The sequence below is a fragment of the Lepisosteus platostomus genome, chromosome 2, assembly GCF_059453375.1.
Source record: "Lepisosteus platostomus isolate fLepPlt1 chromosome 2, fLepPlt1.hap1, whole genome shotgun sequence".
NCBI lineage: Eukaryota > Metazoa > Chordata > Actinopteri > Semionotiformes > Lepisosteidae > Lepisosteus > Lepisosteus platostomus.
In genome coordinates, this window is record NC_142612.1 from 34562254 (window position 1) to 34589757 (window position 27504).

The 27504-nt window shown below is 38.4% G+C and overlaps 1 protein-coding gene across 10 annotated transcripts in view; it reads left to right on the forward strand.

Annotated features, from left to right (window-relative positions):
* pde9aa (phosphodiesterase 9aa) overlaps window positions 1–27504 on the forward strand; it is a 75621-nt gene that overhangs the window by 25625 nt on the left and 22492 nt on the right. For 9 of the 10 annotated variants that reach the window (XM_088606992.1, XM_088606982.1, XM_088606965.1 and 6 more), the window contains 4 exons: window positions 1278–1321; window positions 14858–14912; window positions 18033–18103; window positions 23658–23742. In XM_088606992.1, the coding sequence (XP_088463118.1) occupies window positions 1278–1321; window positions 14858–14912; window positions 18033–18103; window positions 23658–23742 (255 nt within the window). Of the gene's footprint in view, window positions 1–1277; window positions 1322–10682; window positions 11452–14857; window positions 14913–18032; window positions 18104–23657; window positions 23743–27504 lie in introns of those variants that run through there. The other variant, XM_088607033.1, reaches the window with a different exon arrangement.

Genomic DNA, 27504 nt, shown 5'->3' on the forward strand with positions numbered 1-27504 from the left:
CCAGCTTGCTCTCCATGAGACAAACAAGACAAACACAGACAGGGAGAGAAGCTTGGGGTCAGAGCGCAGGGTTAAAATATAATTAAAATAAACATTCTTATGTAAGAATATAAGAAAACATACAAACTAGAGGAAGCCATTTGGCCCATCAAATCAATTAGGGAATTCAGTAGCTAATCCATCTCATCCAACTGTTTCTTGAAAGAAGCCAAGGTATTGGTTTAAGAACAAGGCTGGTTAGCTTGTTCAAGACTGCCACAACACTGCTCTGTAAAACTGTGCCTCCAATTGTTAGTTTTGACTTTGGGAATGCCATTGAGGATTTTGAAAAGACTAAAATTGTTCAATTCTTCCAGCCTGATGGCATACAACATTCCTTTAAGCCTCGGATTGTATCTTGTCACTCTTCACTGGACTGATTCCAGGAAAGTATTTTTTTTAAAGTAGTGACAAAAATAGTAGACCTTTTAAATATGTCTTGCGAGTGAGTACATGCTTAAACACATCAACCCATCAGAGATACAAACCCCATTCACCTAAATGAAAGGAGGGGATACTTCATACCACTGTACCATTATACTAAAGAGGAAGTATTACTGAACTGCTCAGTGTTTTCAGGATGCTTCAATGTATTCATGACCTTTAGAAGCCAGGATTTTAAATAACAGTAAGCTCTGCATGTTCATAATACTTCGTCATTATTGTAGAAAAAATAACATTTTATCATTTGTAGCACTCTCAGGTCTCTAAGTGGGTTCTGTCAATATATAGAACATGGATTTGTGCTCTGTGCTGTTGTTGGTACAGTATACATAGGCTTCTAGCAATAAAGAAAATCTCCCAGTAATCAGAGTCACAACACAACCACACACTGTGAAGGACCTGATGCCTCCCCACTGAAACAAACCCCCTTTCTCAATGGAACATGGACACAGAGCACACTCAAGTTACAAACAGACAGAACAACACTCACACTTTAAGCTATATAACATAGAAAATACCACCACAATTAGTAATAATACACTATTCATTGTATAGTTCACAATCCTGTAGATCTGTTAATATTTTCACCCAGTGTCTTCCAGCTTTCACCCAGCTTTCTCCGCATTTGTTATGTTAAGATAGAAAGGGTTTCATATTTACATGCCATGATGCCATTATTGTTCCCATTGATCTTGATGAAGGATTGGATTTGTGTTCATTTTGAATCATTTAAAGCATTGTGCTTTCACCAGGAAGAAACAATCCAAAATAATCTGAATTTTCTCTGTTTCTAGGCTGCCATACAAAGTAGTACCCCTTTCAGGTGGACAGCTGTCTGGTGAGTCACTTTACAGTGTGGTAAATTATGTACAGTGTAAATTGTGCTCAACCCAGGTGGACCAAGAAAGAGTCAGTGAAAACTAGACCTCAAAATCCTTAGGATAAAGTTCACATGGTGCTTCACAGCTGTCTCTGGCATTTCATTTAACAAGATCTTATCAAAAGGAAATTGCCTATTAATTAAAAATACTCATTTCCATTCTTTGATAACTTCCTCTGACTGTTGTTGTATGTTAAATGCATTTTGATTTCATCTCCATAAAGGGCATCTAATTTCAAGCTAAAATATTTTGGGGTTTTTAAAATGGAATCGCCCTGTATTTAGTTAATTATGTGGCATACTGTAAATCCAGTCTGCTGAGGTTCAACTCCAGTTGTGATTACACTTACATTTTTGTATTTTTAGTACATTTTAGGGCTCTACTGTTAGCATATTTTTATATATAATTGATTTTAAGTTATTTTGTTAACCTATTTCAGCTCAACAAGGCTCATGTTTTTGAGTGAATGACTCTAACAAGTCCTGACCACTTTCAATTTAAACTAAGCAAAATTATTTTCTGTCTAAATGTACAGTATTCATAGTTGTATTTCCCTTTCATCTTGTATCACTCAAAACTTTTAAAATCCCAAACGTATACAGATCACAAAAGCAACTGTCGTGTGGAGATCAAGCAGATCAATGTTGTGACATACTGAAAACTTGAGGTTTGCGATATAGAACTTTGCAAAAGTCATGGATGATTTTGAAACAAAAAGAAGGTGTGACTTGTAACCTATTGTTATATACAGTACTGTATGTTTCAACAGTAACACATTTAGTGCAATATATTTCGGAAACAGTGAAAACATGGACAGGAATGACTCACAAAGGCACTTTCTCTGAGCACAGATTCATGCCTATTGCAACATTGCAAATTTCAGCTTGGTTTAAGGTGTTTGCCAACTATCCTCTTGATTCCCCAAGTAGCAAGGCTACATTGTGCTGCCATGATTAAGTGAAGGTAACTTGATTTTCATTTGCTTACTGTACAATCATTACTCCTGGATCTGCCAGGTAACAGTGAGCTTGCTGTGGTGCTCAGTTGGAAATTCCTAACTCCTCCAACATCAGCTAATTTGGCTTTAGGGTTGTGTGGAGCTTTTCAAATGGGACCATATAAATCAGAGGAAAGTGTGCACTGCCACTGTGCAGGTGGAGGAGACAGGAGTCTGAGGTGTTAAACAAGTGGCAATTGTAACCATGAAGGATATAAAAAGAAAGGTAATAGGGGATCCCCATTTTTTTAAAATAAAATAAATGTAGGTAGGAGAGATAAGGGGCATGTGGAGGAGAACACATTCATTTCTAACGGTTCTGTACTATCTCTGTAGTATCTGTAGATAAATAAAGACATCCTTTTTTCAGTGCAGACCACTCTACACCTCTCCAGTGCACTAATGAAATACAACAAACAATGAAGGAGACAAAGTCCTTTTGCAGCTGCAAATTGCAGTTTAGTCAAGTGCTGAATCTAATCAGAGACAAGCTTTGAACCTCCATCATCCCCCAGCAGTCTAATGAGCAGAGCAGATGTATTGCTGTTACAATTACATTGTTAATTTCAGATCTATTAAGAGCAGGTTACACTGTGGCAAGGGGTTCTCAGTTTCGATTACTGTGTTTAGTGGGTCAATAATGAGGTCACCTGGTTGTAAAATACATACAAATATATGAAAAGCTCATATATTGTCACCATACTACTAACACAAAAGAAATGCAAAACAAAATGAAGAAGTGGTGCAATTTTCAAGAATGAAGACAATACAGTAAATGTTCTTCATGTAAATATAGTAAGAAATACAAAAAATGCAGTAGTTTAATCCAAACATTGGTGCATGGTGTACGTAATGACATCCTGCACTGGAAATTCCTTTATTATATAACTTTATAAGTTTATTAGCCACTAGTTGCAAAGACAAATTAGTCAATCCTAAACTTAGCAAATAAATAAAGTAACATTTATATTTAAATAGTATAATATAATTAGAAATTATTTGCTAAAAAGGCCAAACTTCAAAAATTGAAAGAGAACTTTACACAGTGAACATTGATATGTTTAGTATCAATGACAGTATCCATTACCTTGAGGAGGATTCTGCAAAGTACCTTGCTTGGAACTTATAGTAGAGTGATGCCTCGCGAGTTGTTGCAATTGGTAAGGTCAACCTTTTAGGGAATCTTGACAATGAGGCCTTTAGTCCAGTCCACCAAGATGGATTCTTTAGTCCACATGGTGTGGAAGAGATCAGTCAAAACATTAGTGAAAGTGGTGATGCTAGCTTTCAGCTTGGCTTTTCTGACCTCATCCATATTGGGTGTAATGGTGACAATGTTGACGTCCTTTTCGGCTGTTGGATTGTTGGCTGGGTCTTCAGGGCGAGGGCAGTTGAATACCTCTTTAAAATGTTGGACCCATGGATGCTTGATCATTCTCAGTGATAATAGCATTGCTATTTATGTATTTGACAGGAGCAGAGTAGTTAGAACTGTTCATGTTATATACCATGTTCATGTTCATGTTTCCCATGGCAGCAGCATGATCCGCTCTGTTTGCCAGATCCTCAACATAGGGCCTCTTGTCTCTTCAGGGTCTCTTATTGGCTTTCTGGGCCAGATACTATAGCCTTGGTGACTTGGTGCTAAACATCTTTTCTTTCAGTTGCGTTCTCTCTTCAGTTTTCTGTAATTTGGCTGGTGTTATCCAATCTTTGATACCCCTCTGTCTGAATTCCAGAATGATTTTGGCAGTTTTTAAATTAAGTTGTCTTAATGGCCTCCTATTTACTGTTAACATCTTGGTTTTTGATATCAGTGGTATCACTGAAACCATTAAGGAGCTCTTTGACAAACTCCTTGCTCTTCCTTGGGAATTAACATTTGACGGTATCTAGCTGACTTTGGTATTTGTCATGTGGTATTATTCTTTTGAGTTTGATGGTAGTAACAATTAAATAATGATCACTGCAAGCACCTGCACCATGGTAAGCTCAGACATTGTCTAGAGTCCTGTGCCATACGCCATTTATAATGATGTGGTCAATTTGGTTACAGGTCTTAGTATCAGGTGACTTCCAGGTGAACTTGTACAGTACAGACTCGATTATCCGACATTCCGTTTTTTCTGACATAGAAATTAACATGCCATATATATATATGCTGTGTACTGGATGCGTACGCATGCATAATATTTTGCCCAATCCCATGCTGCTTTGTCTCTATTTTTCGTCAAATTGTTCATCAAATACATTTGTCAAATACTGCCATTGACATAGCTTTGCTTGTTCGTTTGCGCTCATATATATAATTTTATTTTAGAAACATGACAAGTGCGAGGAGAGCCAAATTAGTTCTTTCAATGGAACAAAAGCTTGAAGCATTAAAAAGAATAGACAGAGGCGAATCCATGCAAAAACTTGCATCTGAATTCGGTGTGGGACAAGTTCCAGTTGGTGACTGGAAAAGGAAAAGGAATGAGATAGAAAAGTGTTGCTCTGATTGGGCCTCAACTGAAGGACTGACGGACAGAAAAACAATGAAGAAATGTGAATATGAAAAGGTCAGTGAAGCCTTATTCTTGTGGTTCATGCAGCAAAGGGCATGCCTATTACAGGTCCGATACTTCAAGAGAAAGCTCTAATTTTCCCAAGGGAATTCAATGAAGGGGAATCCGATTTCACGGCTAGTGTAGGCTGGCTTGGTCGCTGGAAAAAACTATATGGAATAAGGCAGCTCAACTTCTGTGGCGAAAAATTATCGGCAAACTCAGAAGAATTTCTCAAATTTAAAGCGGAATTGCATTGTCTCATCGACAAAGAAGGACTATCAAGTGAGCAGATATATAACAGCGATGAGACAGGCTTAAACTATAAAACTATAAAAATGTTAGGGCTGTGAAGATTAAAGATCTCTCCAAGCCCATTGTTTCTCATTTCACCTCTGATGGCCATGACCACTCTAATCTCTCCATCGGTGTTCTCAAAAACGTTTTTCCAAACTCATAGATCAGAAAGACTACAGAAACCAAAATTATCCTGCAGCTAGGATCATACCTTGATTCTCCTATCCTATAATATCCTATGTTAATATTATAATAATATTATTCTATAATAATCCTATAATAATATTATTACTGGGCGGAAACAGAGCTGCTTCTTAGCCAGCAGCCATATCACCCTGCATCTCACAGCTGGCAGCCCACTGAAGCTAAGCAGGTGTGAGCCTGGTCAGTACCTGGATGGGAGACCTCCTGGGAAAAACTAAGGTTGCTGCTAGGTGTTACTGGGGACTGTGTTGGTCCTAATGCCCCAGTATAGTGACGGGGACACTATACTGTAAACAGGTGACGTCCTTCGGATGAGACGTAAAACCGAGGTCCTGACTCTCTGTGGTCATTAAAAATTCCAGGGTGTTTCTCGAAAAGAGTAGGGGTGTAACCCTTGCGTCTTGGCCAAATTTCCCATTAGCACTTACCAATAATAGTCTCCTAATAATCCCCATCTATGAATTGGCTTCATTACTCTGCTCTCCTCCCCACTGATAGCTGATGTGTGGTGAGCGTTCTGGTGCACTATGGCTGCCGTCGCATCATCCAGGTGGATGCTGCACCTTGGTGGTGGTGGAGGGGAGCGCTTTGAGTGGAGTGTTCAAAAAAGCGCTATATAAGTGTAAGCAATTATTATTATTATTATTATTATTATACCTTCCCCCTTCTCTTAATGACAGACTACTTTTCTTCTAAATTCTCTCTATTCATTGTAGGTTTCATTTCACACCTCATTTCACTTATCCTGACTTCACACCTCCTGATTGGCTCCAGCCCCTCTCTCCTCCTCTCTCCCAGCTTTTGTTCTCCCGCTACATTACCATTGCTTACTGCCCTGTCTTTCTCACACCTGAAGAAGGCTCCATGGCCGAAACGTTGTGTTTTCTTTCTTCTCTTTTCAGCATGGGATAAACCTATTACTAATTCCTTTGCAGCCTATGCATGCTGACGCGGCAATACATCTGAACTTAAACTATAAAATGCTACCTTCAAAAACTTTATCTTCCCAGACTAAAGCTTCAACTCCTAGGTATAAACGAAGGAAGGGAAGAGTCACGATTCTAGCCTGTAGTAACTACTGGCAATCACAAACTAAAACTTGTATTTATTGGAAAGGCCAAAAAAACAAAAACTTTAATAAAATTAGTTTGTACTTCTTTGCAAGTTTCATATAAGAACCAGAAGAATGCATAGATGAATTCAGAAATTTTCTAAGACTAGTCTTTCAATTAATTTGTTCCTTCAGTAGAACAATATTTGAAACCGTTAACCCTACCAAGAAAAGCAATCTTTATCATCGATAATGCACCATTTAATTCTACATGGATGAATTTAGCAGTGGGGACATTAGAGTAATTTGTCTTCCTCCTAATATCACCTCATTGTGTCAACCTATGGACCAGGGTGTGCTTGAAGCATTAAAGAAAAAATGTTGTTGCAAGCTTTTAACTACACTCATTGAAGTGATGGACAATGAAGATGGTGTGCTTGATAAATTAAGGAAAATAAGCATAAAAGATGTTGTTTATTGGATCGCACAATCATGGGAAGAAATTAAACCACAAACTCTGGGAAGATCATGGAGGAAGTTGCTTTCGGAAGATGAAAATGCACAGGAATTGTTGCAAAAAAATTGTGAAAACCTGCTACCATCATTACAACAAATTCCAGGCTGTGAGAAAGCAAATGATGATGATATACATGGATGGAGAAGGATGAGCAACAAGAATTGATGGATCATGACATAATAGCTTTGGTGAATCGGGATGACGATGAAATTGATGAAGATGACAGCACTGGGTCTACATTGGCACTAGTCAAATCTGAAGGAATCAATCATAGCAAAGTGGTCAAGGCTCTCGAAGCGGCACTATCTTACGTTGAACAACAAGAGGAGGCAACTGCTACTGATGTCATGTTACTAAGACACTGGAGAGACCATGCCGCAAGGAAGAGAAGCACATCTGGGAAACATATTCAGATCACTCATTTCTTTAAATAATAACTAACAATAGTTCTATAATCTATCATTTTAGTATTACAGTACATTAAAAATCCAGATTTCATACTTATCCTGCACTTCCATTAATCTATGATTTGTCTACTCAGTTTCCACATTATCCGACATTTTCAATTATCCAACATTCTGTCCTTCCCATTGTAATCATAGCCGGCCCAGGGACGCCAAAAATGTAACGTTTTTATAGCCAAAATGTAAATGTAGTGGCTCTCTGAAGGCACCAGTTCTGTAGGGTTTGGGCATTTACTGAGACAATTATTAATTGTAGCAGTAAATCACAAAGTTGATTCTTTTGATGGCTTTAGAGTCCAACCATGCGACATAACTCAAACAACGCACACACACAGGTACTAATACACGAGGATACATTTATTAATACATAAAATATGCATATAAACCTAACATATCTTATCGAGAGGGTTATCAGAATACAAAAGATATATATTCAGTCAGTTACGAAATGTTACACATCAAGAGGACATACGTTCAGTATATCATTCATTAAGACCGTTTCATAAATGAACTTGGTTATAACTTCTACATTAGATACTCAAAACAAGTACATAACTCTTAGGAATTAAATTGATATCAACTGGTTGGGATAACAATTGAATTCTCGAGCTGTAATGCATTGAAGTTGAATACTCATCCAATCTCTGGGGATTCAGATCTCCTGCGGGCACAAAGAAACAGTTGCAGGCTGTTGCTGTCCAAGCCGCGCCCAAAGTCCACAGAATTCTCCTGAATCCCTTCTGAATCTTACTGAATCTCTGTGAAGCCTGTTTTTACCTGAAGAACTTCAGCTCGTTGATTGGCTGAAAGTTCCATGGGCATCAGAGTCCCACGTGGGTTACCCAGCTCTACCAGTCCCTGATTGGTTGATCAAGGTGAGATATGAGTCACTTACTCCTGACACTTAGGAATGCAGTCCAGATGTCCATCTGGCACTCCCTAGACAGATAGGCGCCAATGGATGACCATTGATCATGATAGCCAGGCTTAGCTAAGTGCATCCCCCTTTGGGAGCTGTCCTAGGAAACTTTATCAAAGGAAACCTTAAATCAGCCTGCATAAATAGTTTCTCTGTGGCTGCACCACAGAGATGAACAGAGAAATGAGGCCTAATTTGGGAAAGCTCAGAAACACTTAATTCTGCCTTATTTATAAGCCTCGCCGCTACACCATGTAGGTCGGATAATCGGGACTCTACTGTATATGTTCTTGTGTGAGAATATGGTGCCACCAATGACACAGTTATTCATGCAGAAGTCAATGAGGCACTCTGCATTATTATTGTGTTCACCGCACCCATGGACACCCACCCAGTGCTCTCTCATAGCTGGTATTATCGGATCCCACTTTGTCATTCATATTACTGATGATAAGGAGTATGCCGTGTTCAGAACCCTTGGAAACCTCCAGTTGCAATTGTTCATGCCAGTCATCTTTTTCCTGCTCTTCGGCTTCATTGGTTGGACCATAACAGATCAAGATGGTAAGTTTGCAGTATGTCTGGCTTGTAGCTAAAATGTGGAGCACTCTCATCATTCTTTCACTCACTGGTTCCCAGTCCAGTAAGGATCTGGCTTTTTCTTTTGAATCTGTGATCCCTCATTTGTTATTTGATAACCAGAACTGGTCCACCAGGGCCCTAGTATGTCAAAATTGTATTTCATTGAGTACTTGTGCTGGATGTTTCATACATGGGTTGGACATTCCATGTTCCAAGGTGGATCTTGGTTTTAGGTCCCAGTATACTACCCATCACACTGTTGATTTCCAGGAGGCTTTCATCAGGAGTGATCATAGCCTGTCGGTTGGCTGGAGTCAACTGAGAACCTGCTGTTAGTCACTTTATTCATTGTGGTTTCCATAACAGGTTTGTGACAAATAAAACTGAAATTCCTGGTTTATATACTGTACAGTAGATATGATGTTTTTTTACTTTTTGAGAATTTAATGTACCAGATATTTCCCATTTGATAAATATGATATACCAAGAGTATTAAAAATAACTTACACTCTTCATTCTACAGTGGAGTGGTAGAGTTGCTCAGATGTGGTTACATATTCAGAATATGAAAAGATCTGGCTAACATAATGTTAATTGGACTGTCTTGTTTTAAGAAGGTATATTGGAAATGTATAATTTTAGGAAGAGCTGTGAGTTGTTGGAATAAACTGCCTAACCATGTTATAGAGGGTGGTTCGCTAAGATTATCGAGAAAACATTGTGATACTCTTCAATAAACTTTGCAGCAATTAAACCTGCAATATGAGATTAGTGCTGTTCATTGACTTTATGATCTTAAGTTCTCATGTGTGTTTATTTTTGTCAGGAGACATTCAGTACAAAGAAAAGATTTGGCAAATTAGTGAGTTCTAGCAACATAGAGGAATGTTTTACCACATTTTTAGAATCGAGTCCCATACACTTTAAGACCTAACAAGCACTGTAGTTGTGATATCCATTGTCCATTAACTGGTTCTCAGAAAAGGTGTTTTATTTAACCACACCTCCCTGCCAATAAAGATGTTTCATGTGAAAGTTAAAGGTCAGAGTCCCCTTCTTTCAAATTTGTAATGTTGCCAACTTGGAGACACTTCTGGTTTCCAGGGCAGCAACTTTATCAGTTTAGGTAGCATATATTAAATTACAGGATTACATTTTAAGAGCTGATGAGCACTGTTTTCAAAGAGCAATACCCATTGTATGAAACCCTGCTATTTATCTGTACTTTAATATTCCTAATATTATACAAATAAATTGGTGGTTTTTATCCGGAGTGTTATCTAAACCTGCTGAGTCTAGAATTCCCAATTAACAGAACATTCCCCTGAGTCTTCACATACTCCCCACTGTTGGAGTCACTCAACAATCTTGTCAATCAACTCACCGCACCACTACAACCTTTGTACCATCACCAGAGAAGAGAAAGAGACTACACACACCCTCTGTCCTGTGTACTTTCCATTCTTTACCCTTTTTTACACATGATCCCACGTCAGAAAGAGCTTAATATATCATATAAGAAAAAAACACAACTGCTAATACTGCTAGCTCATAGGCATCCAGGACAGTGGACTAAAAACAGCCAATCCTAATCAGCATTAGTAGGGTATGGCAAGCTGTTTGCCACATCTTAGGGAACATTCAGAAGAAGCTGATGGTATAGACACAATTTTAGCCAGCAGTGTCTGACCCATACGAAGCTACCTGCCTTTCAGTTGGAATACTCTCCTGGTATGAATCACTCAGGACCCTTTATTGTGCGATCTGCTGAAATTGAGAGCCACAGGATTTGGTTTTCTGTATCTGGATTCCTGGTCTCTCTGTGGAGGATACAGTGGAAAAAAATGTGTGGAAGTATGTAAAACTATGCTTAATTTCCCAGAGCTCTCTGGAACTCCAGCACATTTCATTTTTAGACTATTCGTATTCCAGGACCACTAAGCACAGCAATGTGCTCCTTGTGACATAAAAACGTGTTTTTACGATCTAAAAATACCTTTAATTAGACTTGAAGCTTAAATAACATAACTGGAGATAGAGTGGTGCTTTCCTACGCTGGCTGACTTTCTGTGTATGTTTCCAATGTATATTGCAGCACTGTCTACAGTGTGAGTGTAAGTGGGGAAGCAGTCAAAATAAACATTTTCAGACAGAAAAAGGTTTAAAAAGGCTTCTAGTGAAGATCAGTCTTCAATCGGATTAATTCAGTAAATGTACCAGAACAGTTTGTGATGAATCTCAACCAGTATTGAAACTAGAAATGAAGGAAGCCCTGAGCAGCCGGCGTGTGTGAATTGTGCTACTGATATGTAGTTTCAACTAATGACAGTTAAGAGCATGGCTGTAGAAAATAAATAGTGGGATACACCAAACAATTCATTTCAAAGTGAAGTAGACGTTAATTTTAGTAATGAAACTCTAGGACTACTGAACAATTTGAATTTCATCAAACCAAACACCCATGGCTAATTGTGGAGAAAACAAATCTCGGCTACATGACATATCAACAGGTAGGCTATCTGGGTCCTCGGGAAACTAGCTAAATGGAGGGTAACATGCTCTGTGAGCTCTGCTCCTCATGCAAACAAACAGAGAAGTGCACTCAAAGCAAATTGTCCTAAAGTGGACAATTTGGTGTAGACTATTGTCTGTGATCAAGCTAAACAAGTATCTCATACAGCCATAACTAGCAAAGAGGTCATTTTTTATGTAAACAACATAAAATCCACTTAAGTTTTGCGAATAGAAAATTATCAGAAATTGAATTTGACTGATTTGGGATGAATTTTGCATTAAAGATGTGTCCGTTTGCTTGAACAAAATAAAGTACATTGATTGTGTTCCTTGCACCTTTGTTAAAATAAAAATGTTAAAATCATGTTTTTACTAAAATAATTACAAAGAAGAAAATATTATCCATAAAGGGGATTTATTTATTTTTGCAAATACTGTTACCCATGGGTTAATGTAATGTGCGTAGCTGTGCTCTGCCTCTGCCTCTACCCCTAACTGGCGGTGTAAAATGCACAATGTAAATGATGGGAAACAATGAATAAACAGATACCTGTTAAAATTTTGAATCCTGAAGAATTTGGCATTTACTGTATAGTCACAAATGAATTTTTGAATAAAGGCCTTTCTCTTCTGTATCTGTGCCAGGTTTGCAGAAACCTTCCAGCACATCGTACTAGGGTTGTATAAGAACCTCACTGCTGAACTAGAGTTGTGCCAGTTTTCTCAAAGCTTTTAATTTGTACTTAATCTATCTGTTCACAGAGAGTACAGTCAACTGCAATGAAAATACACTCCTCAGGTTATGCAGCTGTGAATATTTAAAAAGGTTGACATAATTTCATGTTTAATAGGCTGGTGCTATAAAGCAGTATAATTTAGGCTGTTTAATAGCTGTAAAACAGAGGAATTATTACCTATTGCTGTCTCTCAGGATTGTACAACTATAAGATTATTTCCACCCTTGCAGATTTATAGTATATGTTTGCTCAGATGTTAAGTTATGGATGTACTCATAGCAAAGGTTAGAGTTACAATCAACCTTTTGTCAATGTCTCTACACTGTGACAGGATCCTTTCCATCCATCCTATTTTCAGTTATGAAAATGCATGTTCGTGATTTTCATCCTAAAGAACTGGCTGTCTTTTCACAGTACAACTTGAAGTTGTCTAACTTAAAAATAAGCTGACTTTGTAAGTACATTTCAGGATTTCAAACACTGTCCTGTTCTCAATTAAACTTACTCCTTTCTTTGTGATCACAAATTATTTTTGTCACTTATTTTTTTAAATGGAGTTATATTTACCTATGGGCTAACAAAAGTTAACTCAAGTGATTTAGACCTACAAAACCAGTTTTTATACATACCTGAATGTAATTGAGAAGACATTCCTTCAGCAAGTGAATCCTGTTCAAGATCCATCCATTTTCCAACCACTTCATCCAATTCAGGGTCATGGGGCAGTTCAAGGTCCCTTTCAGTTTTTTATTGAGATAGAGGGCAGTCAGAACTGTATACAGTAATGCCTTGCCAATCACAAGGTTTATGTTCCTGAAAACATTTACCTTCATTGTAGGTAAATTTGTGGTTGGTAAACTTAAGACCTTATAGGAAAATAGGGTTAGTGGTCACTATTAAAATCCCTCATTTTTTGACCTACAATAATAGAATCAGAATAAAGTAAAATGCAAAATATTTTGGAAACAATATTGTATTGATAGTTTTTAAGTGGGGTTCTGACATAATACTTACCTTTATTGCTGTGATGATGCCCGTGTAGAATGGGTCACGTGGCACGTACAGTGTTGTTGTATCACTTCTTACACTCACTCTGATAGCTTCTTCGATTTTCTTTAATGTCCGAATTGTAGAATCATTTACACCAAACAACTGACCAACAGCACTTTTGCACTTCATGCACCTTATCAAGCACATTCATTTTTTCTTCCAAGTTCTTCACTAATGACTATCACTTTTATTTAGGAAATCCCTATCACTAACATTTTTGTGTGCTATCAAATATAATCAAAGTCCAATGCAATAATGTACTAATATGTGCAGAACAATTTATGATTGTGAGAGAAATTGCGGACATATCTCAAGCCAGCACACAGCAAAGCTCATAAGTGCTTCTTAACTTCACAGATATTCAAAATCGTCGATGGTATAGAGTCAAGTTAAAATTGTATACAAGAAATTCCACACAGGTAAATTTGAGTATAGCAAGGAATTACTGTACTGATTTCACTGATGTTTTACTGACACTGCAGTCCAATAAACTGTTCTTTGTTGTTTCAAATTGTTTTGTGAAATTGCTTTATTTCCAAACCTAAGACAGTAAAATAAGTCTTTAAGTATTGAAGTGTACTTAATCCACCCATCGTAACCATAACCCTTAATCACCACAATAAGTACTTCAAAAAGCATTAAATAAATCAGCTTCAATACTGGAAATTTCTGATAATTTTAGGATTGGCACAGCATCTTTTACTGCTCGTTGAGAAGTCATATTTGCCCTAATTAAATCCTATTATGGGGGGTTCTTATTCATTCCCCCACTTACACACACTACAAACAATATTCCTCAGAGCTCTTCAATCTCTCTGGATGATTCCTAAAGATTCCTTTGGGCCTTTTACACACACCTAAACATCCAATTTCCTGACTGTATCCCCATTCATAATCTTTTGTTACTGAAGAATTCTGCATCACCGTTAGAGGTTCTGGTCTGCTTCTTTTTGGGATTCTGACAGGTTCTTCCCTACAAGTTGTCACGCTTCTCAACCAGACAAGTTACACCGGTAAAGTTCACTAATTCGAATCCTCTTCTCTGTGTTATTAGAGTTTGTCCAAACTACTTAACTGCAAGTAATGAATGCTTGCTTACTTAATGCTTAGTCACTGCAAGTTAATAATGCTTGCAGCCAGTGTGATGGGTGCATCTCTGCTCTGACACTGTTTCTGGGTCTTGGGTTTGAGTCCTTCTGTGCTGAGTTTTCGTGGTATCCTTCCAGTCCATGCTGTCCAGGTTAATTGGTATCTCAGCATGTGCTGGTGGATGTGAGTGTGTGCCCTATAATGGGCTGCCATCCCATGCCTGCTGGGTTAGATGTGTGTCACCATATGCACTACTTTCTTATTACAGCCCAACATAAAGACTGATCAATGTGAAAGTTCTGTGTGAACAATATCCAACATAACACATGCTATTTGAACTGTTGAATAGCTTCAGTAATTTATTGTGGTGTATATTCCTTATTAAGATTTGGGAGCCCAGTGTATCCATATCAGTGTTTTGCAATTGGCTTTGCAAAGTTTTTTGCTGCAATATGGAGGTTATTTGCTGTATGTTATTGATTATATGTATGATTATGTATATGATTTATATGTTGCTTTTTTTCAGATAAAGAAGAACTCTTTCAAAATGTTTTGACCCAGGTGGCTGAACAGTTTTCCAGGTACATACATTATGTTACAAGATTCTGATATCCCTGGACCTGCCTCTTAACATTGTTTTAGACATGTACATGCTCACTGGTGAAAATATATTTCTTCAGTATTTGTGTGAAATATATCAGTGTATACCTGACATGCAGATGCTGAGCACTTGCAGTTGACTTATTTGTGAATCAAGTGTAATTTAAGACTCCAAAATGCCTAAACCAGTAAAGGCAGTGGATCACAGTGCAGGCTGGTCTTAAAGTGAACCTAAAGCACAGATGTTGCTAGTTCAAACTTTTACAAAGCCCATTCACTGACTATAACCGAGATTTCCCAGATAATGGCAGTTGAATGCTGGTAAGTGGGATTGAGTCCACAAGGATTCTTTCAACTTTTAACACCACAGTGGGCCCTGGGATTTTCTGGGTGCCTGTAATATCAATGTAACTTCATCTGGAGATGTCTCACTCTTCTGATCAGCTTTAACTCTCATGTAAGGCACCATTGGGCACAGATTGCGGAGAACAATGAAGGATTCTGACAGGTAGACATGTCAGAACATCTTTCCCACAGGTTAATACTTAGATCCATGCTATTGTGTGAGCTTTATAAAACTGACTATGCTGTGTGTGTGTGGGTATACATTTATTTATTAATAATAGATTAATGTTTGTGATTTCATAATTGAAAAAATAAAAAAAATTAGCTGTGCTCACTTTAAACAAAATCTAAACCTAGGGATTTTGTGGACTGTTCAGTCGCTGTCCTTTATCACTGCATCATTGTATTAAGCTGTGTAGAATAGATTGCTTTTCTAACATAATGACAATTATAATATATACTCACAGATTTTGAGATAGAAGGTAATAACCATCTTTAAAAATTTACCTAAAGAACTTCGATATCATAGAGAAAATCCAGAGAAGAACAAGAATATTCTATTCTAGGGATTCCAGGGATATACAGTGCCTTGCGAAAGTATTCGGCCCCCTTGAACTTTTCAACCTTTTGCCACATTTCAGGCTTCAAACATAAAGATATAAATTTTTTATTTTATGTGAAGAATCACCAACAAGTGGGACACAATTGTGAAGTGGAACGAAATCTATTGGATTTTTGAAACTTTTTTAACTAATAAAAAAATGAAAAGTGGGGCGTGCAAAATTATTCGGCCCCCTTGCGTTAATACTTTGTAGAGCCACCTTTTGCTGCGATTACAGCTGCAAGTCGCTTGGGGTATGTCTCTATCAGTTTTGCACATCGAGAGACTGAAATTCTTGCCCATTCTTCCTTGCAAAACAGCTCGAGCTCAGTGAGGTTGGATGGAGAGCGTTTGTGAACAGCAGTTTTCAGCTCTTTCCACAGATTCTCGATTGGATTCAGGTCTGGACTTTGACTTGGCCATTCAAACACCTGGATACGTTTATTTGTGAACCATTCCTTTGTAGATTTTGCTGTATGTTTGGGATCATTGTCTTGTTGGAAGATAAATCTCCGTCCCAGTTTCAGGTCTTTTGCAGACTCCAACAGGTTTTCATCCAGAATGGTCCTGTATTTGGCTGCATCCATCTTCCCCTCAATTTTAACCATCTTCCCTGTCCCTGCTGAAGAAAAGCAGGCCCAAACCATGATGCTGCCACCACCATGTTTGACAGTGGAGATGGTGTGTTGAGGGTGATGAGCTGTGTTGCTTTTACGCCAAACATATCGTTTTGCATTGTGGCCAAAAAGTTCGATTTTGGTTTCATCTGACCAGAGCACCTTCTTCCACATGTTTGGGGTGTCTCCCAGGTGGCTTGTGGCAAACTTTAGACGAGACTTTTTATGGATATCTTTGAGAAATGGCTTTCTTCTTGCCACTCTTCCATAAAGGCCAGATTTGTGCAGTGTAAGACTGATTGTTGTCCTATGGACAGACTCTCCCACCTCAGCTGTAGTTCTCTGCAGTTCATCCAGAGTGATCATGGGCCTCTTGGCTGCATCTCTGATCAGTCTTCTCCTTGTCTGAGCTGAAAGTTTAGAGGGACGGCCAGGTCTTGGTAGATTTGCAGTGGTCTGATACTCCTTCCATTTCAAGATGATCGCTTACACAGTGCTCCTTGGGATGTTTGAAGCTTGGGAAATCTTTTTGTATCCAAATCCGGCTTTAAACTTCTCCACAACAGTATTACGGACCTGCCTGGTGTGTTCCTTGGTCTTCATGATGCTCTCTGCGCTTTCAACAGAACCTTGAGACTATCACAGAGCAGGTGCATTTATACAGAGACTTGATTACACACAGGTGGATTCTATTTATCACCATCAGTCATTTAGGACAACATTGGATCATTCAGAGATCCTCGCTGAACTTCTGGAGTGAGTTTGCTGCACTGAAAGTAAAGGGGCCGAATAATTTTGCACGCCCCACTTTTCATTTTTTTATTAGTTAAAAAAGTTTCAAAAATCCAATAGATTTCGTTCCACTTCACAATTGTGTCCCACTTGTTGGTGATTCTTCACATAAAATAAAAAATTTATATCTTTATGTTTGAAGCCTGAAATGTGGCAAAAGGTTGAAAAGTTCAAGGGGGCCGAATACTTTCGCAAGGCACTGTATATTCTAGGGATAAAGATGAGAGGAGTGGAAAGGGAAGATTTGATTAAGGCTTTCAGAATTTTAAAGAGTATCAATTATATTTACATTAGTAGCTATTTCAAATAAAGTTTGGTATGAGGACATAACTGGAAAATGAAAAGATAAATTTGCACCTATACTCAAAAGTAGGTTTTATACAGAGAATTATTATTGCAGGGGATGGATAACAGAATACTTCTAATGAAGAAGGTAAAACTTGGACCTTTTAAAAAAGTCTGGCACTGTGATAGAATCACTTCATAGGAAAATGACAATATGTAGTGTTATTATTAAATTTACTTCTGTTTATATTGTGACTCATGAATTCAGAGAAAAAATATGGAAGGGATTTCACTATTAAGCTCTGTAGTGACCTTCATCAATCTCTTAAGTAACAATTCTTAAATGAGTATGGAAAAATATTAGATATGTCAGCAGAAGTGGTTCTAATCATTTTTAATGCACTAAAAATGTAAATTCATTAATATTTTACAAGATTCTAAACTAAGCTTGTGTTCTGTAGGGCATTCAAAATAAATGAGCTGAAAACAGAAGTCACAAATCGACTGGCGATGCTGGAGAAAAGAGTTGAATGTAAGTAATCATCTCTGCATTTGTGATTATCTTCGTTGTTTATTCACTGCTGGGCAAGACAAAGGTTACTACAGAACAATCTGGAAGATCAAGGTGAAACTGTCCAAACGTCACAAATGTAACCAGAAGAGTTGTAACTTGGCTCCTTAATTCCAGGCAATGGAATTGAGATGGGATAGGTTTTTAAAATTGCTTCTGAACTTAAATTAATTGCACTCCTAGAAAGGTACCCAAGATTGCACATTACTATGTATTAGCATTTTCTCATCAATTTGTGACTGTTACCCAACTACATCTTTGTTAAATTACTCCAGCATTCATGTCCCTTTTCACAAAAACTGTGTTTTATACATTTTATTATGGTTATCATTATATTTTTTCAGTTAATTATAGGTTTAATTGAGGTGTTTTCCCACTAAACTATACCAGTTTTATTTGAATAGACTGTTGAAGAGTCCCTGTTAAAGTAAAATAAATACCACATGCTAAACAGGCTTCATGCCAAATTATAACATATATATTAACTCTTCATCAATGGTCCTTTACTAGTCACAACATTAAGATACACCTGCTGCTGTGTAACAGTGACAAGGCTTTTGTTTTGGTTAGCACAAGTTGTCAACCACCATCTTACATTACAGGCATCTGGAGTGATTAGGGCTTGTGTGAGGTGATTCACTCTAGCAAATTCTCATTAAGGTATTTTCCATTGTTGCAGGACTCTGCACTAATCTGGCAGGTCATTGTTTACAAAGTATCCCTGGAAACCAGTAATGAGCAGCCAGTGCTGTGGAGCTGTAATGATTGTGGGTTTATTAAAGACATTGTGCCTTTGACATTTGTGTTTGATTGGGAAAGGAAGATTAGAACATTTCTGCCTAATCTTCTCTTTAAACTCTCAGTAGTGTAATCTTGATTTTCTTAAAACATTGTTGATTAATTTTTCTATGTTCAATGTTTAAACTCATGAGGAAGGGATTTTGCTACAAACAGGCTGGTATCCAGTTTTACGGCTCAGCAAACATCATCTTACACTGTGCTTCTTAAATGATTCATTTAGGTGCTGTCTTTTATAAAACAAATAGAGCAAATAGCTGCTTTGGTTATGTTAGAGAAACCATTATTTAACTGAAGGCTTATGATATTTTCTGCTATATTTCTTGAACTCACATTTTTGAGAAAACTGACATTTTTGCAAATGTTCCTCTTGTTTACAATGCAGTTAACATTCTCTCAGGCTTGAGCAAACTCTTTGCAGGTAATGAAAAATGTTGATATCACTGAGTCATTGTACTTGTATTTGTATTATTGCCCTTTGTAGAATTGACTTGACTTGACTTGACTTTATTGCCATATGTAACCGGTGCTGGTACAATGGAATTCTTACTTACAGAAAGTCTCTCGATTGTAAAACAAGTGTAAAAAAAACAAAACAAAGTGCAAACAGTGCATCAAGAAAATGTACAAACAAACAATAGACAATGTGCAAGTAAACATGCAGACAGTTTGAATGTAAACAATACAGACGTGTAAACAATGACTGGAGACGTACAATAAATAAATTACAATGAGGTAGATGGTGATGGTGTAGGTGTGGTCCGAGGGGGATGGCTAAATGTGTTCGCCAGTCTCACTGCTTGTGGATAGAAGCTATTGAAGAATTAAACTGAAAGGCATGTTTTACTGTTCATCTCCTCACTTTAAGAAGTTGCTTATAACGCTTAAGGAGACCTGTTGTGGGACATGTAGACATGTAAATAATTCTGTTCTGACTGGCCAACACATTATATACATTTCTTCACTTTCCTATACTAGACCTTTTTTCTGATAGTGTTACAGTGTTTTTAGTAGGGAATAGTAGATCGGTAGGTTCCTTTTCAGGCCATAAAGGCCCATGGGGAATGGGGGGCAAGGGCCACCATTTTTCTTGACCATCCAACACTGGACGTGGAGGTGATGTGGTCAGCATCACGCTCCGGCCGGCCTATTACCCCCAGGTACTCATTTGGAAAGCAGGCTGAGTGGACCTGGGAGCTACATCGCTGGCCCCTACCTGGGATTGAACCATCTGAGCTACCACGGCTCCTTTTAATAGGGAATATGATGGTTTAAACTTATCCATAATACAGACACAGCATTTCTTTCAGATTTTATTGTCATATTTATCCATCCATCTATTTCTTAACCACTTCTTCCAATTCAGGGTCACAGAGGAACTGGAGTCCATCCCAACAATCAGTGGGTGCAAGGCAGTGTCCACCCTGAATGGGACACCAATCCGTTGTAGGGCACAGGTGCACTCTTATACCAGGGCCAATTTTTCCAGAAGCCAATGTATGTTTTTAGGCTAAGGGAAAACTGGAGCATCTGGAGGAAAGCCACACGAACACAGGGAGAACATCCAGGCTCCACAGAGATAACAATGTTAATCATTGTGCCACTGTACTGCCCTGTTGTCATATTCTTTACATTAAAACTGATTGCTCATTTGTACTAACATTATCACCTATTATTGTGTGGCTTGTGTGTTCTGCTTTACCCACTACAATGTGTTGAAGACAACAATGCCCTTGTAATGTCTCCACTGTGTGGGTTAAACTGCTGGTCTGATTCTGCTTAACTCTGTGTCCACTTGGTGCTGAGTTTGCAGAAACTCATAAATAATATGCTTTACACAACATGCAAGAAAATCATAATATACAGTGAGTGCAAAACTATGGATTGGCTTCATCACTCTGTTCTCCTCCGCACTGATAGCTGGTGTGTGGTGTGCGTTCTGGTGCACTATGGCTGCCAGCGCATCATCCAGGTGGATGCTGCACATTGGTGGTGGTGGAGGGGAGTCCCCATTACTTGTAAAGTGCTTTGAATAGAGTGTCCAGAAAAGCTCTATAGAAGTGTAAGGAATTATTTTAAATAATTATTAAAAAACTGAAATGCATCAGACTGACAAAACATAATTATTGACATTTTTTTCTAAAGGAGCACATCTATACACCTCATCTCAGCAGTTATTTGTGGTTATTGCTTTTTTCCTTGCTATGATAAAAGTCTCACTTTTATTATTATAATATCTTTTTTTAACATTCTGCCAATTTTTCAAATTACTATTTTTAAATCCATTTTGGAGTTACTATATTTTACAGCTCTGTTCAAATTCATCAATAGCTCATCAGGTTCAGGGAAGAGAGATGACCAAACTGATATGAACCTTGTTCATCAGGCAAAGATATTTTAGATGTGATTTGCTGCTTTGTGTCCTCGAGTTAAAGATGTTGATAAAGGTTTTGTAACTGGATGAATCATGTGCTCCTTTGTTTTAAGATCCTCCTTAACTGACCTTGCAAGATTCAAGGTCGTTTAGTGTTGCATAAGTCACCTACTGTACTCACAGGGAGCCTGTTTAAAAAAAAAACATTTTTTTATTTTTTTTGTAGTTCACAAGAAACAACAGCAGCCAAACATTGTGTGGCAGAAGAATCATTTAGTGAATCTGTGAAAACTTTGGCTTAACCTGCTTGGTTGAGGGCCAACCTCCCAGCCAATGGACAGGAAGGCTGGAACCCACCAGGCTTGGTGAAAAGGCAACCAAGGTGCAGCTGCAAAGGTGGAGATGGGGTGGAGGAGGGGGTGACATGTGGTATATATGGGAACTGAGGCAATTACATCAGAATTAGTTGGGAGTGGAGACAGCTGAGGTTGATTAGTTCAGCTGCATTCATCCCGAACTTTTGCTTCATAAGCAATTTTGTACCCAAGCTGCAGCTAATGTAAAGTGATTCCCATTTGCCATTTGACATTTAAGCTGAAAGGCCTCATTAGACTGAAACTCTGTGATATTACAGGATAACATGATTTTACTGTAGAAGTCATCTGCCACCATATCAAAACCCTGAAAGGCTCCATTAAATTGTCTTCAATAAATTAAATTATTGAACTACTTTAATAAATCTCTACTACTCTAAAATCCTACTATACTTATAATTATCAGTATAGTAAGATTTAAGAGTAGCAGAGATATTATCGGTGTCACAAATGACCCGCTGAGAAAACAGGAAGATGAACCCTATGCGGTACCTTAGGAGGGTTAGGCGAGAGGCGAGGTCCGAGTCCAGTTCCGAGGTTAGTAACAAAAGGTACAGTAGGTGAGTAGGTTTCCAATCCAGAAGAGGGCAAGGCTGAAGTCATGGTCAAAAGACAGTTCCGTGATACAAAAGGTGAAGGTCAACGAGAGGGCTTCCAATCCAAAAGGGCAAGACAGTAGACAAGGTCGAAGGAAAGTTCCAAGGTTCATAACGAAGAGCAAGTAGGATACAGAAACTAAGGCAAGGTAGAAGCTCCAAAGAACAACCAATACTGGGCAAGGAACAGAGGCTTCTGGAGGGTTTAAGTATTGTGCGAGGGAGAAGGTGCGCTAATTGATGGAGTGTCGTGGTTGGCTGATTGGCAGGAGCGGTGTTGTTTAGCAGAAGTGCAAAGGAACAAGTAATAGGTTTATTCCATGCTGAAAAAAAGGAATAAACCTGAAGAAGGCTCCACGGCCGAAACGTTGTGTTTTCTTTCTTCTTCATTTCAGCATGGAATAAACCTATTACTTATTTCTTTGTATTGCAGTTAAGGTGCATTGTTCAGAACTTGTAGGGAACTATTTCCTCTCCAGTTTTCATTAAGTCTTTTGTTTTAGGAATGCTTGTGCCTTATTTATACTTATGTTGTGGTTTCTTAGGGCTTTAATATACTTTTGCTATGTGTAACTACTCTGGACTATTGGAATATCATGGTGTACTATTGTACACATCCCTTGGAAACATAGATTCCATGTATAAAAGTACATTTTAGCAGTCAAATACAATCCATTCGCCATGGGAAATTCTTATAAGGAATATGCTTTTCTCTTGATCATTCTTAAAATGAATTTGATTTGTAAATTAGTCACTTTACCCCACACTCTGACAGGATCTAGACTTATTAGCTTTCATTCCTGCCTTTTTACCATCTTCACAGAAGAAAACATTGCTATTTTGTGCATTTTCCCTGCTGGACCCTAAAAACTAGCTGAACGGTTTCTAATCTTTAGGCATCTTAAGCTTTGTGTAATCTTCTTTTGATTTAAGGATAGTTACAAAAACATAATCATAACTTTTTTGTATGACCTCCAGGCAGGTCTTGTACTGTAAATCATAACTCTGCCTCCAAAAACTCAGTGTTTCTAAGCAAGGCTGAACAGTTTGAGAAAGAGGCTGTTGTGAGAAGAACACAGTAAAAGGAGGCAGCATTAGGAGGGTTATTTTTACTTTGTTATCTGCCATGGTAATTTTTTTAGAATAATACTTGCTCTTCAGAAAGAAATCTAACCCCTGCCTTTTTCACTGGTGGCTCCTCCTTTGTAGGTTTCCTATTGTTTGAAAGAGAAGCAGCCCAGGGAACAGGTTTGGGGGCATACCTGGCGTGGTGCAATGTCAGCATCACTATGTTTCACACAATTTCCCTGTAGTGAAACCTTACCCATCATCCTCACTGTTCCCTGGTAACCTTGCTGTTTAATCTCTTGCAGTGGAGGGACTGAAGGTGGTGGAAATAGAGAAGTGCAGAAGCGACATCAAGAAGCTTCGTGATGAAATGGCTTCCAGAAACAACAGGTGAGTCCCTCTTCACTGACTGTCTTTAAAGGTGTCTCTTCCACTTCACGATCACGGATACTGTATGTGAATGACTGTCTAATCCCCAGGTGGCTGTGTGGATGTCAGAGTTAGCTAAATTTCAGCACAATAAGTGCTGGAGTTGCGTAAACTCAATTGGCTATGCAACAAGAGGTGCTTTCTCATGTTGATCTTTTATGAAGTCTAATTTCCTTGCTCTTACTTAAATATTTTTTTATATTCTTGTTACTTAAGCAAACCATGGAAAGTACTGCTATAATTTTGTTGCTCATAAAAATCTACTGTAACAGATGTACAGTATGTGATCTTAGCTCTCACTTACTGATGTGTTCATTATACTAAAAAACAACTGAAACTATTTTTTTAAATTAGACGCATTTTTACTGTTCTTAAGAGCTGGGCAGTGTCTACTAGAAATGTGATCGAAAAAAGTAAAACAACTCCAAAACTTTTCATGTACTTTGTAGGGTAATTATTTTACAAAAGATACTTAAATAAGGTGTTTGTCTAAATACAGTACAGTATACCCATGTTGGTTTATAAAAGATCATTCATCTTCCTAGTTTTATATAAAATATTCCATTTACTTTTTAATAACGAGCAAAATATTTTAACTAAAATACACTATTTTGTATAATTAGAATGGTATTTGTCAATTACATTAAATGTCTTTGGAAGGTGGCTAGCTAAACTCTCAACTTCTAGGACTGAACCTTCAGTTCTGCAACCCTACATTACAAACAATGAAGGCAGGGGGTACAAGGCTGGGATGTTCTGTTTAGATTGGATGTTTTTAAAATGCAAAATTGAAATCGAAAATATTATTAAACACATGCACTTTTCTTCATTCAGAGCTGCACAAATTACTTTATAGTTTTAAGATATAATACAATACCATTTATAAGTTATATACTAGGGGATATGAGGTCCAGGATCACAAGAAATAATTACTGTAGAAGGGACAGACAGAGCAGGATGGGTTTTGAGGAGGTGTCAGAGTGTTTTCTGTTCCACCAAAGAAGAAAATCAGCTGAACAGACAGAAGAGTGAAGAGGAAGAACAACCATTAAACAAGCAGGTGAGCATAGAGGACAAGAGGAAGTGTAAGAAGAGACTAGGGGTTAGTGATCTACCAATATTAGTGACAGGGATGTTTTATCACAGAAAGGCAGGGATTAGCACAACAGTGTTCTAAACATGAACTGACACTGTGTGTAAATGAACACCCCCAGAAAAACAAAAAACACAGTTCTTTCCAGCCTCATTCAAAACTGATTATTTCTTTTCTGGACCTCCTTATTGGGAAGTCCTCATTGCCTGGCAGTCCAGCAGGAGTAGTGTTAGCCTCAGTGCCAGGGCGAGTAAGCACTGCCACCTTGCAGAGGCAACCGTCATTGTAACCTGTCAGAGAGGTGGAAGGTAGCTGGGCTTAGTTTCTTTGTGACCTGCACAGGAAAAGACCAAAAAGACTGAAGCTTGTGCTTGCGATGGGGTAAACAGATCTGGACCCAATCGAAGACGGCGATTCCAGGTGTCTTTACCTTGTGTTATTAATCATAAAGCCTTTTCATCTAGTGCTGGCATTCTGCCACTATGTACATAGGAGAAGTTTGAGTGTCCAGAGTCTGTCCAGAGGAAGTTGTAGCTTGTGCCCTAGCATGATGAAGGCTAGTGAGCCACTACCTGTGGTTTGCTGTCTGGCCCTGTATTGAACCAGAGTCAGAAGAGCATGGCTATAAAGGAGCCCTCAGCCAGATTGATATTGGTGACAATTTTTAGTTACTGGTTCAGCCACTTCACTCTTCAGTTTGCCTTTGGGTTGTAGAACGAGTGCCCTGGTCAGCCAAAAAGGGCTCAAACTCAAATATAAACTACAGCCTATTGTTAGTGGTGATGGTGGTTGGCAGTTCCCAGCAGGCAAAGAGAGAGTCCAAGTAGACCATGACAGCCTGACTTGTGACTGATCCCATGGAGTCATAGGCCATTATGAGGAAGAGTTGATGGAGTAAGACGCCATATAACTCCCCACAGATTTCCAGCTGCAGATTATCCCAATCTAGGGACTGGGGAGGGGGTGGTGCAGGGGCAAGTCCTTTGATTTCTCTGTCTATCCCTGACCACCACACCAGATCCAAAGCACTGTTGTTTGATTTTCACTATGCCCAAGTGACGTTCATGTGCCATCTGTAACCTACATGCTGGGACAGCAGTGCAGGTATCACAGGAGGCACAGGAGTCTTTCCTGCAGGAGAGCTCAATTTTGATGCAATGGAAGGTGGCTAGTACAGCAGGGACAATCAAACGGTGACACAAGACAAGACTACAAGTCTATAATCTGAAATGCTGACTCACCCACCTGCTGCCTGTGTTGCCTGAGCAGTATCGTCTTGAGAATAACACTGTCAAGACTCCCTAGCTCCATAATGTGGTGTCCCAAACATTAGCATGACAGTTTCTAATAGGTTAGAAAAAATATCTTTAATCTGATGTGAGCTGAAGATAGAAAATCAGAATTTACAAGGGAAATGTTTATTGCATCCCAGAGTGTTGGGGCTGAGAGGATGTATTGCAAACACCTGAAGAAGGCTCCACGGGCGAAACGTTGTGTTCTCTTTCTTCTTTTTTTCAGCATGGAATAAACCTATTACTTATTCTATAGAAGATGTTTAGGAAAAGATAATAGGGTCTTGGAGGTAAGAGGAAGAGATGTGGTGATAAGAGGAAAGTGAAGGAGTGGGACACAGCTGCTGCATGAAATCTGGCAGGAGGAAAGAATCAGTCAAGAGTAAAGTCTAAAATTTCAGGTTTAGAGAGAGAGAAAAGAAGGACTGTGTGATTAATATTATTGAAAGCCCCTGGGAGGCCATGGATAATTAGAATAGAAAAGCTCTCCTTACAGACCCAAAACGTATCTCTTGTTTCTTTCTCTCATATTCAATTAAGAAACCTAGATATAGATTGAACAAATATCACAACAGTGAAAATAATATGAAAATACAAATGGAAAATTAACTTATCATGCAATGCACGTATCCTTAATTTCTTCACACTTTAGAAGTCTTTCCAGAATATTTTAATGCTACAGTGGTTAGTTATCTAAACAGGGACAGTGTAAATTAATTGCAAAGTAATTTGTTTGAGAGAGGGCCCCTCAGTGATTCATGTTCCTCATGAGAGGCTTGTGGAAGAATCTCAGTGATTCTTCAACAAGGATTGATAATTGGTTTCTTGGCACATTATGTAATGATGTAGAGCGTATTCTCTGTGCTAAATGTCCTTATACTCGGTTTCCATTTACATAGTCTCGTCTTGAAACTGTTGCTGGGTACATTGTGTCAATTAAAAGAAAATTACATGAAAATGCAGGTAAAACATTCCATACTTTTGGCATTGGTAGCACACTGATAGTTTTCCCAGTAGTAAATTTAAGGGGAGTTATGCCACACTAATAAATTCCCAGGCCACTCTGCTCCCTCCAAGAGCTTAGGTGCCACTTCCTCAGCAAGCCCTGACTGCTGTATGTAAATAGGCAGTTCAAGAGATGAAAGGGAACTTTTGAAGAGGCATTGTCAATGGAGGGATACCCAAAGCCCGAGTTACCTTAGCAACTAGTCATATAACCCATGTCATCCTGTTCTCTGACCTAAAATGTTTTAGGTGAAACATATTTGGTGAAACAGGATTTTGAATTTACCCAAATCTTGTTGCATTAATGCACACTCCTTGTAGGTATAGGTACAT